At 42.6% G+C, this 13,708-nt stretch overlaps 1 protein-coding gene across 2 annotated transcripts in view; it reads left to right on the top strand.

Annotated features, from left to right (window-relative positions):
- The window catches only part of TTC27 (tetratricopeptide repeat domain 27), a 136,067-nt gene that overhangs the window by 21,733 nt on the left and 100,626 nt on the right, over window positions 1-13,708 (top strand). For both annotated transcript variants that reach the window (XM_037066609.1, XM_037066608.1), the window contains exons 6-8: window positions 3,643-3,807; window positions 5,758-5,894; window positions 9,408-9,520. In XM_037066609.1, the coding sequence (XP_036922504.1) occupies window positions 3,643-3,807; window positions 5,758-5,894; window positions 9,408-9,520 (415 nt within the window). The remainder of the gene's footprint in view (window positions 1-3,642; window positions 3,808-5,757; window positions 5,895-9,407; window positions 9,521-13,708) is intronic.

Below are 13,708 nucleotides of genomic sequence, written 5' to 3'. Positions count from 1 at the left end.
AATTTGTGACTCCTTTCTCTGGCAGTGGCAGACCAGGCTCCCATTATATCGTCAGCTGATGGACTTGTTCAATCTTTCTGGTAGTTAATCTCCCAGCCACGTGCACTGTCTCTGCGGCGTCAGCTCAGTGGGAGGAGGCTGCTCCCTGGGCCCTGCCTCATGCAACACACAGCTCAGCGCTTGACCTGGCTCTGCTGAATGTTGGGCAGGTCCCTGCTCCTGTCACATACACCGGTTGAGACCCCAAACCAAACATACTGGTCTAGTCCCAGGCTTGGCAAACACTCTGGATGGGTCTCTGTTAAGCCCCCAGCCCTGGTTTTGGCGAATGCGTAGCTTGTGTCTCCGGCCTCTGCAACCTCTCCAACTGAGGCCCCTTTTGAGATGTTCCTGAAAAACACACTGGCTGAATCTCCAGCCAAGACCAGGCCCCAGCAAACATGCCTAAGTCCCTGACCCTAACCAAGGAGCTCCAATTAAAATTTGACCTGGAGTGCTCACTCTCTGTCTCTCCCTCAATCTCCAGGCGCCTGTTTTCTTTTGGTTTTCACTGTTGGTGTTGAGAAATCAGTTGTTGGTCCAGTTGCTGCCGCTTTGTGGGTAGTCTGCCTTCTTTCCTTTTGCTGTTCCTAAGAGCTTCGTGTTTGGGGCTCTTTATTTTCACTGTGACTGGATTTCTTTCTCCGTTCTCTTGTTACGGATTTAGTGGGCTTTCTTTTTTCTTTTTCTTTTATAGCTTGCCCTCTTCTTTTTACTGGGTTTTCCGATTTTGAGATTTAGTGTCTTCCACATTTCTGGAAAATTCTTAGCCATTATCTCTTAAAATACTATCCTTTTTTCATTGTCTATTCCCTCCTTTTAGGTCTTTAGACATGTTAGAATTTCTTATCTGCATCTGCAACGTTCTTTAATTCTTTTATTTTCTATCTCTTTGTTTCCCTATATTGCACTCTGCATAATTTTATTTAGGTTATCTTCTAGTAATCGGGTCTGTTCGTTCAGTTTTTAATTTTAATAAAAAAATTTCTAGACTTTTTTTGCCTGCCTAACTTCTATGGTTTTTTATTCCTTGTTCATATTGTCTAGTCTTTTATTTCCTAGACCCTCTTAGACATTTCAGATACTGTATCTGGTTATTTTAGCAACTGAAGGCTTTGAGGGTCTGTTTCTACCTTTCGTTGTTTCTGCTTTCAGGTATTTGTACCACGTGTTCTGTGTTATTTTGTTTTGCTCTGAGTTCATGGTCCTTGGGAATTTATCTGTGGGAATTCTTTGAATTCTGGTTGAAGTTGTATTCCTTCAGAAGGGGATTTGTCTTTTTTTTCTCCCATCTCTGGGATCTAAATTCATGGCGTGAGGTTTTTTTTTTTCCCTTCTCTGTTTTCTACTTAGATAGTTCGAATTTGGTCTACCAATCTATGTGAAGGCTGACTATGGTTATAAATTCTTGGGATAATTGTTTTCTTTTCTCCCACTGCCATTTTCTTTGCTGACCTCTTCTGTGTGGCAGACTTGCCTCCTTTTTAACCTTTCTAGGAAGGTGCAGGGCTTTGGGCCTCAGCTTTGAATGAAGAACACCTGCTTGGTCGCCTGCTTTGGATGGGTCTGGTGTTCTTCTCAGTCGTCACAGTGGAATACTAGGGTCCCCACTGTGTGATAGATGGCTTTAGGGCGGAAGATGGTTTTGGTCGGGCTTAATTTCTAAGGTTGAAATTTTCATTCAGTTTTGGTTTTCTGAATATTCCTTACTTTTTTCCCAACACAGTCCTTAACAAAAATATATATGTATAAAATTCAAATCCAGCTTTTTAAAGGTGTTTTTGTTGGGAGAGTAAATTGGTCATGCTGCTGGAATCTAAGGATTAAGTTGATTCTTAAACATAAAAATCAGGATTATCCCCTTTCTTTATTTGTGTGATAGTCTTTGACTTCTGAGATGTAGAAAAAGCATGGAAGTACAAGAGCAAAGCCAATTTTACTAAAATATGTACACCTACATGCCTACCTACATATCGTTAAGTAGGTGGGTGGGAAGGAAGGTTACAGGCTACAGACAACCAGCTTTGGGCATTTATGTAACTTATTTGTGTGTTAGCAGGACAGTTTAAGTTTGCCCGTCTTCTCTAGACCCATGAGCTGTCATCACTGCAAGTCCGTGAGCTGTCATTACATGCAAATCTACGTCAAGGGCAGAAGTGGCCGTTCTGTGGCATTCGAGAGAGGATTTTAACCAGCTGTGGCCAGGCTTTGTGGGGTTTGTTACAGTTTGCATCCAGGACCTGTAGGGAAGATTATTCCGCTGTCATTGACAACTAAGCAAAGTGGTGTCACTTGTGAATTGTGCTCAGACCATAGGACATTATTGTAATTCTGAGAGTAATGGTAGGACAGGAATAATGGGAAGACAGACAAATCCCTGCGAACTTAGGGCTGTTGTTGAGGGGCGGTGAGGCGAGCTGCTAGACATAATTCATTGTGCATAATTAATTTGACAACCATTTTATTTCAGCTCCTGTGTTCCTAGGTTATTATCCTTCCCTATGAGTATTTATCTGTTGCTCCTTTTGGGTTTTTTGCTGTTACTTTTATTATTTCTTTTATGCTGAATTTACTTCTGTGCCATAAGTTTGTTTCTTCAGTTTCTTCTGGGCTGCCTGTTCCTTCTGAGCAACCCCCTCCTCTGGTTTCGGAACAAGCTGCTCTTTTTCAGGAAGGATCGTCTCCATGTGGCCAGGAGAGCACAAGTATGGGTTAGTCCTCCCACAGGCTGTGGAAGTTTTGTGCCGCATCTCGCGAGCTTCGTTCGTTCCCGTGGATGCGCTCAGTGACCAGAGAGTCTACATCTAAACTCTTAAGTTCAGCATCACTCTCAGTGTTTTTAAGCACGTGCAGCAAAAACCCAGTGCTCACTTTGGGCCACCAACCCCATGCCCAGCCCCACTGTTGGGCCAGGGCACACTGGCCAACTCCACTGTTGTAACGATGGAATGGTGGGCATCGCTTCTCTAAGTGCCATCCTTCAGATACTTGGTGGCTGTCAGAAATGCATACTCTTGATGGCTTGGGAAGTTTCACCAGTGTTCTTAAAGTAAACACAAAGATTTGAGCCTCTCGATTTTCATGATTCTGTGGGGTTTTCTGGGTCAAGTGAGTACCATTTTCAGAGGTCACTTAAGGCCACGTTTGGGAAGTGTTCTTCTTTCCTTTTAAGGGAGAAATTGTACATTCTTTAGGAGAGAATTTGTAAGCTGATCTCTTCTTCAGATTTTCTGTGCTGTTTAACCCTTCATAGATTCATTTGGTACTTTGCATTGACACCTTGAGTTGTCATGTTTTTTAATAGCACGCGATGAAGACAAACACTCTAAAGTAAGGAGGAGCAGGGCTGTGAATCACCCCCTAGGGCTGTTTGGAGTGAAGGAGGTCATGTGTACAGTGTCCTTAGCTTCGTGCTTGGAGCATGCCAGTGCTCGGAGAATGTCAGCTGCGAACTACTGGCTGTGTTTCCTTATCCTCCAGATTTAAAACTCTTTCAGAGCGGGGCTAATGTAATATATGCTTCACATATTGTGGACTCGACAGTTTCCTCATTAACTCACAATTTTAACTCACAGTTTTTAATGTTTCATTTTTGTCTTGCAGTGATGAAGCTAGACAGTCTGTTTGTAGGTGGTGCGGGTCGCTATTTGGCCATTCAGTTCCATCTGGAGTGTGCATATATATTTTTATATTATTATGATTATAAAAAAGCAAAAGATCAGTTCAGTACTGCTAAAGACCTCAGCAAATTACAAATTGACTTGACAGGTAAGACTTTTTATCTTTTGTCGATCATCGGTTTATTTTTATGATAAAACTAATATATACATTGGCAGTTTGGCTATATTGTTTGGTTGTATTTAATTTTCTGTGTTGTATTCTTTGCTTGACAAAGATAGATTTTAAATATTTTATTTTAAAAATCCATAGTTTTACAAGAAGCTTGAAATTGTATGTTTCCTTTATTCCTTAAGACACCCGTTTATTTTCTGATCTGGGTAGACACATGTTAGCAGTATGGCCGGCAGGCGGTGCCCATCGGGACCTCTGACCGTCTGGCTATGGATGTGGGTCTTCTGGGCCCCTCCTGCTCCTGAGCCTGGCTTGTCCTTTCTGCACTGCCCTTTCGTGTAGATGCCCATCTGTGGCTTTCATCCTGCTCCTGTTTATGTTATGTAGGCCCACATTTTCGACTGTTCTGTTTAGATGTTTCCTCATTGCCTTATAGTACTACTTGATGTATAGATACTTGACAAACATTTGTTGAGTGAACAAATAAGTTATAGACTTTCTCCTAGAACTTCTGTGTTTCTCCTGAATACCACATGAGAAACACTGGTTTCTTTCTATGTATTGCTCTGTCCCTGGTGTCTCACAAATAACAGGCATTTCGTACTGAGCACATTCATGAAAGTCAGACGCCATCAGCTGATCACACCGTTGATGCCAGGCAGACATGAGCTCAGCATAGCAGATTGTGACCAGTCTGCGAGCCCTGAGATGACCGAGCCCAGTGTGTCCTCCCCAGGCTGGGTCTAGGTCATCTCCAAGGCCCATTTTTAGCCCCCAGATTTTATACTTCTTATCGAGCCGTGTAATAAAAGTCTTCAGATATGTTATGAGTTAACATGACTTTGTGGCCTGGCCTGGGATCTTGGCCATCTTTTATTATTATTTGTATGGGGAGTGATTAAATATCTAGTTTACAACTTTTGGAACTGTGGCCGTGTGTGCACTGGAGTCTTGTCTGTGTTTGAAAATATAGTTATATATGTAACCGGCGAGGGTAGTTTCAGAGACTGGGTTTTTGAATATTGTATTCCTGGGAGAGTTTTCTTTGGACTACTTAAAAAACTAATAGCACAGTATTGTGTATGGTCAGCTTTAACTGTTGGTGTATTTTTTACCTAGTTTGCGTAATTTTTTCCAAGTTAATCATGAAGAACTTCAAAATACAAGTGTGGTACTCACAAATATAAATTGAGAATCAGATTTTTTTCCCATTTAGCTATAGTCTGACTATTAAAAAAAAAAACTAAGCTGCCTTAGACCATCTCAGTACATGTTTTAGTGCGTCACACTGAAGGGGCAAAGTGTCACTCGGAGCCAGACCCCAGTAGGATGCGGCCCAGACTCCATAGGCTGGCCTTTATCAAGGGTCTTTGTAATCTGACTCTTACCAGAAAATGGGTGTTCGAACTTTTGCTTCCCTTAAAGCTATTCTGTAGCAGGTTTTTTCAGTTACAAAATGAAAAAAGTGTTGGCGTTACATGGAGGCTGATAGTAGAATAGGAGGCCTGGGAGTTAGAACCTGAAAACCCTGGCTTTGAGCTCTGGCTCTGGTACTGAGTGGTCCTGTGACCTTGAGCAAGTGACTCCACCTCAGAACCTCAGTGTTGTCATCTGTTACATGGAGATGATAATGTTTCTCTGCCTGCGGTGCTCAGTGAGTTACTCTCCCGAGGAAGTAGGTAGTGTGATGCACAAGTAAGTGTATGGGATCTGGTGGCAGAAATCCTGGGTTTAGGTTTGGGCCCCATCACTTGTTGGCTTTGTAACTTTGTAAGTCATTTCAAGTCATCCGTGGGACTCAGGCTTCTCCTGTGTGAACTGGAGAAACACGTTATAAACTCCAGAGCGCTCTGAGAATACTGGTCTTTATGATTGTACAGTAGATCTGATTGGCAAATCCATTAATATAATTACGTATTTTTTCAGGAGCTTTGGGCAAAAGGACACGGTTCCAGGAAAATTATGTTGCACAGCTTATTCTAGATGTAAGAAGGGAAGGGGATGATGTACTTTCAGATTCTGAATTCAGTCCAGCCCCGACTCCTCAGGAGCATTTAACCAAGGTGAGTAGGATCCTGGGTTATTTAAATTAGCACCCAAGTCTAACAGTTTCAGTAGGTGAATTTCATAGAAACACTGGAGTGGGAAGAGGTGTTTTGGCTCTGCTGTAGCTTTTTTAAGGACCCCGGGGGCAACCCCACGCTGTGCTTTTTTAACCCGTAAGTAGGGCTAAAGTGGTTGGTGCTCTGGTGCTCTTCTCTGAGTAGGAGTCAGTAAGTAATGCAGTCGGTTGTGTGGTGTCCTCCCCCCTCTCTGAAGAAATCCAGAAGGCAGGCTGAGGAGAGACTGATTTTTCAAGCTGCTGCCATACTCCTTCCCTGCTTTCGCCTTCTGTGGGTATTTTTCAACACTAAGATTTTAAATTTCTTGGGCTTCAAAATGCATGAACAGACAATCAGAATTCCTTTTTTACTAGTTTTCCAATTTGTCATGTGACTCTGTTACTGGGCTGGTTCCTGCCTTGGTATGTTCTTCTTGAGGTGGCCAGTGCTTTTCTTTATGTAACTTGAATTTATGGTTCTTGGTCAGTTTACCTACATAGAGGCATTTCCAGCTGCTTCCATGAGGCCATTAGCATTTATAGTTTCTTGTCTCAGAGACCCCAGTCCTACCTTTTTGGTTGTCTTGTGGTTGGTGTTCCCGCCCTGGAAGCCTGTGCCTTGCTGCTCTTCAGTCTACAGCCTGCAGAGGAACTTACCTTGGCTACATCAAACACTAAAATTATATTACTGTATTGAAATTAATGCCGAGGGTAGGGGCTAGGCACCGAGCCTCAGTGAGAAACCGGGAAAGTTATTAGATTCTTAATTTCCGTATTTGTTAAAGGGTAAGATTAGCTCTGGAAAGACACTCCATAAATGTGTTATTACTCATTGGAAATGTATAAGTAGGTTGATATACCTTCTCAGGATGAAAAAAGGTGAGAGTTTGGGCATATTCTAGAGCTGACCAGTCCAGTTGGAGTCCTCAGCCACATGTGATTATTAATCACTTGAAAGTTGGTTGGTCCAAATTGAGATGTGGAAAAGCAGAAAAAACACCAGATTTCATAGATGGTGTATAAAAACAGCATGCATAAAATCTAATCAGTAATTTTCTATTGATGTATGCTACAAGGATAATGCTTTTGATGTCTTATGTTAAATCATTTTATTTTTAAAACTTTTAAGTGTGGCATTGAGAAAACTTAAAATAACACATGTAGCTCCATTTTTTAAATTATGGGAAGGCCTGTGTTGTAAATAGATGGCCACCAGGGTGTGCTGTGCACCCGCCAGCCCTGCCTTTGAAGGGTCTTGGTGAGGGAGGGAGCCGCAGGCACGTTGTCAGTGGAGACTTGTCAGGGGAGATGGAGGAGCAGCCCACAGCTCTTTGTCCTTCCCATCAACAGTCGGAGGTTGCTGTACAGTTTCTTGAAACCTTGTAGCTAGAGCTGGGCCTGTGGTTAGGGTGAATTGCAGGATAAACAAGGAGAGCTGTTCTTCTGGCTGTGTTTGTGGGCAGGTGACTGTTTACCAGTTGAGGGATGGCCAGTGGAGAGGTTGACCTTTGGGCCTAGACAGACTTCAGGAATTGGGGGGGCAGGTTGGGAGTGGTTCCACCCAGCTCCATCTAACTTCTAAAGTTTTAGCTACTTTTATTGAATTAGAAAAAAATTAAATCAAGTTCATTGAGGAAATACTTACATAAAATGGACCTATTTTAAATGTACAGTTTTGATGAGCTTCGGTAACTAGATAGAGTCTCAGTGAGAAACCAGGAAGAAACTCAGTGAGCCTCAGTGAGAAACCACGTAACCACCCCCATGATCAAAGTACAGAGCCCTTTCCATCGGGCCGTACGTAGCCCACGCGCTCTCCCGCCATCACCCTCCCTCCCACTGGGGTGCTTTCTGTCATGGACTGGACCTGCCCTTGCTGCACTTTCACGTGAACAGAGTCCTAGAGGTGACTCTCTTGTGTCTTTACTCAGTGCAGGGTTTGAGACCCACTCACTGGCTCTCTGACAGCAGTCGTTCACGCCTGCTTACTGCTAAGTTACCACCACAGTGTGCGTATTCATCCCCTGTCGGGCAGCTCGCTGTTTCTGTTTATTGGCTGTTATGAATAAAGCTGCTTGGAAGATTTGTGTGTGAACATATATTTTTAATTCTCCTGGGTAGATATCTAGGAGTGAAATTGCTGGATTATGTTGTAAGTATACTTTTTGACTTGTTCGGAAACCACCAAACTGTTTTCCAAAGTGGTTGTACTATTTTACATTCTGACCATCAAAGTATGAGGGCAAACTGTTTTCTGTGGTGGTACCATTTTAAGAAATTTTCAACCTGGCTGGTGTGGCTCAGTGGATTGAGTGTTGGCCTGTGGTCCGAAGGGTCACCAGTTCGATTCCCAGTCAGGGCACATGTCTGGGATGTGGGCCAGGGCCCCGGTCGGGGTTTGCAAGAAGCAGTGAGTAGGTGTTTCTCTTGTACTTCGATGTTTCTCTCCCTCTCTTTCTCCCTTCCTGCCCCCCTCTCTAAAAACAAACAAACAAACAAACAAATAAAATGACAGTCTTTTAAAAGCAGAGACATTTTCAGATCCTTGTCAACATATAAAATTGTCGGTCTTCTAAATTTTATTCATTCTACTGTGTGTATACTACTGTAGTAGTTTGTTCTGATTCTGGTTAGTGCTTCCCTGTGGACTGCTGCTGTCCATGATGTTTTCTGTGTGCTGGTTGGGTATTTGTCTGTCTTCTTTTATGGAGTAGCTATACAAGTCTTTTGCCAATTTTTATATTGGGTTATCCTCTTACTCCTGAGTTGTAAGAGTACTCTGTACTCCACACACAGCCCCCTTTTAGGTATTTGTGAGTACATTCTCTGAGTCTGTGGCTGGGCTTTTCATTTTCTTTATTCAAAGAGCAAAACTTTTTAATCTGATGAAGTCCAACTTATTAAATTTTCTGTAATAGTTCAGGTTCTTTTTGTGTCTGCCTACCCCGATGCCACAAAACTTCTCCTTGGATTTCTTTTAGACAGTTTTTACTATTAGTTTCTACTGTAAAGCCTGTGGTCAACTTTAGTTTAATTTTATGTAGGTAGGGTTGGGGTAGGGGCGAGGGTCACTGTTTATTCTAAGTGGACATCCAGTTGTTCCAGAATCACTTATTGACAAGACTTTTCTTTGTTGAATCACCTGTGTACCTTTGTTGAAAATCAATTGACTGTATAGTGTGGATCTAATATTTTGGACTCTGATTTATTCCCTTCAGCTGTATGTCTGTCTTCATTCCATTACTTCACTGTCTTGGTTTTGTAGTAATTCTTAAAATCAAGTATACTATCGAGTCTTCTAAGTCCTCAGATTTTATTCTTTTCAAATTGCTTTTCTATTCCAGAGCCTGTTGAGAAACAGAGTTGGGAATGGGTGTTTTAAATTATCGTTTAGAGGCAGAGTAGAAAGATCCATTTGTGGATCCGGGTGCGTCAACCGGTACACAGGCAAACATTTTCTTTTGTATTCCACCAGAATCTTGAGCTGAATGATGATACTGTTCTAAATGAGATAAAGTTAGCAGACTGTGAACAGTTTCAGATGCCCGACCTATGTGCCGAAGAGCTTGCTGTTATCCTTGGAATCTGGTAAGTTCATGACTTCCTTGGCTACGTTGAGCACCATGCATGTTGGTTCTCTGTGTTGGGGAGATCTTCACTCAGAGGGTCCCAAAAGGTCTGGATGAAGAGGGAATCTTGCAATTCTTCTAAAAATTGAGAATAGTTGGGCAACCAATGAAAAGGTTAGAGATTAGGCCCTGGTAGGATAGCTCAGCTGGTTAGAGCTTTGTCCCCACAGTGCCAAGGTTGGGGGTTTGATCCCCAGTCAGCTGCAGACAAGAGTCAACCAATGAGTGCATGAGTAAGTGGAACAACAAGTTGACATTCTCTGTCCCTCTGTCCCTCTGTCCCCACCCCTGATGGCCCCTCCCTCCCTTGCTCCTCCTTTTGTTTAATAGGAATCACACACGGAATTCTGTTTCTAAATCCAAATCAATTGTCCTATCACATTATTTCATTCCAGTGACAGAATGTGTGCTTACTACTGAAAAATTATTTGTTCAGTTTATAGTGATATTTAGTGTATAAATGATATAAATAGCAAACACAAGTAATATCATGTGCTAGGAATTATACCATATACTTTTACATTATCCCTCATTAATATTCTTTTTTAAGTATATTTTATTGATTATGCTATTACAGTTGTCCCAATTTTTTCCCCTTTGCCTCCCTCCACCCAGTTCCCCCCGCCCCTCTGCAATAGGCCGCTGCCTAGTTCACACCCATGGGTTATGCATGTAAGTTCTTTGGCTTCTCCATTGCCCACACTGTTCTTAACATCCCCCTATTCTGCACCTACCCAGTTCTGCTTCTAAAATCGTGTACCTTTCCTCCCATTCTTCCCCTTCCTCCTCCCAGCTGATAATCTTCCAAATGATCTCCCTGTCTACGATTCTGTTCCTGTTCTAATTGTTTGCTTAGTTTGTTTTTGTTTTTTTGATTCAGTTGTGAGTTTGTTGTCATTTAAATATTCATAGTTTTGATCTTTTTTCTAAAATGTTTCTTTAATATTTTGTATAATAAGAGCTTGGTGGGTGATGATAAACTCCTTTAACTTTACCTTGTCTGGGAAACCCTTTATTTGCCCTTCAATTCTAAATGCTAGCTTTGCTGGAGTCATCTTGGATGTAGGTCCTTGCTTTTCATGACTTTGAATATTTCTTGCCAGTCCCTTTTTGTCTGCAAGGTTTCTTTTGAGAAATCAGCTGACAGTCCTATGGGAACTCCTTTGTAGGTAACGGTCTCCTTTTCTCTTGCTGCTTTTAAGAGTCTTTCTTTATCTTTAATCTTTGGTGTTTTAATTACCATGTGCCTTGGTGTGGCTCTTCTTTGGGTCCAACTTGTTTGGGCCTCTCTCTGCTTCCTGGACTTGTATATCTATTTCCTTTGCCAGATTGGAGAAGTTTCCTTTTATTATTTTTTCAAATAAGTTTTCAATTTCTTGCTCTTCCTCTTCTTCTGGCACCCCTGTGAGTCAGATGTTGGTTTTTTTAAAGATGTCCCAGATCTACTTAAACTCTCCTCATTTTTTTGAATTCTTGTTTGTTCATTTTTTTTTTTTGGTTGAATGTTTATTTCTTCCTTATCTTCCAAATCATTGATTTGAATCTTGGCTTCCTTCCCTTCACTCTCGGTTTCTTGTGGATTTTCCTTTATTTCCCTTAGTAGAGCCTTTTCTCTTCCCTTATGCTTTTGAGATCCTTGAGCATTCTGTGAGATCCTTGAGCATTCTGTGAGATCCTTGAGCATTCTGTGAGATCCTTGAGCATTCTGTGAGATCCTTGAGCATTCTGATCGCCATTGTGTTGAACTCTGGGTCTAACAGGTTGGCTGTCTCTGCAGCACTCAGTTCTTTTTTTCAGGTTCTGTTCTGTTCCTTCATTTGGGCCACATTTCGTTGTCTCCTGATTTTGGCAGCCTCCCTGTGTCTGTGCACTAAGCAGAGCCACACTGATTGCCTGTCTTAGCACACCTGTCAGGTTGTATGGGGCAGAGCCTTGGGTATTTGCCAGGGCGGGACAACTGTGTGTGGGGAGGTACTCAAGAGGGGACAGTACCACTGTGGACAGTACCACAGAGGCTGACTTCTGGGGGCTTGCCTGACCCTTGCCCCGTTTCCAGTCACTTCATCCACTTCCCACGTGCGACTGACACCCCTGCAGCTGCTGTCCTGGTTGTGGTTCCCAGGGTGGGTAGGTTTGCGTTTGTGCCGAGCTCTCCTGAGAAATAGCAGTTTCTTCCACTGCTCCGGCCTCCACTGGGTTTACTGCTGGAAGTTAGGAAACTTTCCCCCCACAGCTCTGGAGCCCAGTGCTGCATGGTCTGGCCTGGAGCCGGGCTCACTCTTTCATAAGGTGTCACCCTGATTTTTATCTGTCACACATGAACCTGGGGCTGCCCATTCTGCGGATCCTCACCACCTCGCCACCTCTCTGTTTCCACTTGCCGCCACCACATGCTGACTCCCAGTCTCCACCCCTCCTACTGTCTGGATGAATATAGATAGCTTCTTTAAATCCTTGGTTGTCGGACTTCTGTACAGTTCTGGGTGTTTTTTGTGTTTAAGTTAGTTGCATTTCTCCTTATGGTTGTGCAATGAGGCAAGGCATGTCTACCTACACGTCCATCTTGACCGGAAGCTTCCAATATTCTTTTTTTTTTAAGATTTTTAAAAATGTGGCCTGGCTGGTGTAGCTCAGTGGATTGAGCGTGGGCCTGCGAACCACACAATCGTGGTTCAATCCCCAGTCAGGCCACATGCCTGGGTTGCAGGCCAGTTCCCAGCAGGGGACTCACAAGAAGCAACCATACATTGATATTTCTCTCCTTTTCTCCTTCCCTTCCCCTCTAAAAATAAATAAATAAATAATATTTTTAAAAAAATAAATAAAATCTGTAAAAAAATGTTATCTATTACAGTTGTCCCAATTTTCCCCCGTTTGCCCTCCTCTGCCCATCCCACGCCCCACTCCCACAATGAATTCCCACACCACTGTCCCTGTCTATGGGCCACTCATACATGTTCTTTAATTAGTTCCTTCCCTTCTTTCCACCACTGTCCTCCTCCCCCTTCCCCTCTGGTCACTGTCAGTCTTTTCCGTGCTTCCATGCCTCTGGTTCTATTTTGCTCATTAGTTTATTTTGTTCATCAGATTCCTCTTATAGGTGAGATCATCCAGTATTTGTCTATTACCACCTGGCTTATTTTACTTAGCATGATATTGTCTAGTTCCATCCATGCCATCCCAAAAGGTAGGAGTTCCTTCTCTTTCTGCTGTGTAGTATTCCATTGTGTAAAATGTACCATTTTTTGGACACAGTGTTTTGATCCACTCCTCTGCTGATGGGCACCTAGGCCCTTTCCAGCACTTGGCTGCTGTACACTGTGCTGCTGTGAACATGCGGGTGCATAAGCTCTCAGGAGCTTAGGCTACAGTCCTAGCAGTGGGATCACTGGGTCAAAAGGCAGTTCCATTTTTAGTTTTTTGAGGAAACTCCATACTGTTTTCCGCAGCGGCCGCAACAGTCTACATTTCCACCAACAGTGCACTAGGGTTGTTTTTTTCTTCACTTGTTGTTTACCCCTCATTAATATTCTAACAACCCTAGATGCTATTGTTTTCCTCCGCTTTTCACATGGGCAATCAGGGTTCCAATGGCTAAATGACTTGCTTGGATTTACAAAGCAACAATTAGGGCTTGATTCCAGGATTTACTGACCCCAAATTCTGAGTTCCTTCTGCTGTTTCTTACAGCATTATTGTGGCAAATTCATAATTGTAAACTCATTTCAGGAAATGAAATCACACCAGATCTATTCTATATACCCCCCAAGCATCCTCCCAGTTGAGCTTTAGCTATATGGAGTTGGACTTCCCAGGTGAAAGAGGCCTAAAAACCAAGAAAATGCTTGTTTCAAATACTGTTTTCCCCCAGATATGATCTGGGTAGAATCTCAGTATACAGAACAGTTAAAAGTGCTGATCGTAATTGATGGGCAATTTAAATCTTCATTGGTAGAAACTACTTAGTATATTCTGAGTCTTGGAGCATGTGATACAGTTTATAATCCTCCAGGTTAGAACATCAATGATTTGGTGATTTGCAATAACTGAGTTACCATAGGGATTGTAAATAGTGATTTTGTTATACTACCTGATCTGTCTAATCTCTGAGGCCGTTAATCCCTGTGGAGAGGTGACTTGGACATTG

The sequence above is a fragment of the Sturnira hondurensis genome, unplaced genomic scaffold, assembly GCF_014824575.4.
Source record: "Sturnira hondurensis isolate 20B ecotype Veracruz unplaced genomic scaffold, ASM1482457v3 Scaffold0016663, whole genome shotgun sequence".
In the NCBI taxonomy this organism is placed as follows: Eukaryota; Metazoa; Chordata; class Mammalia; order Chiroptera; family Phyllostomidae; genus Sturnira; species Sturnira hondurensis.
The sequence above is the reverse complement of the archived record's forward strand: the minus strand, read 5'-3'. Positions and strand labels throughout refer to the sequence as shown.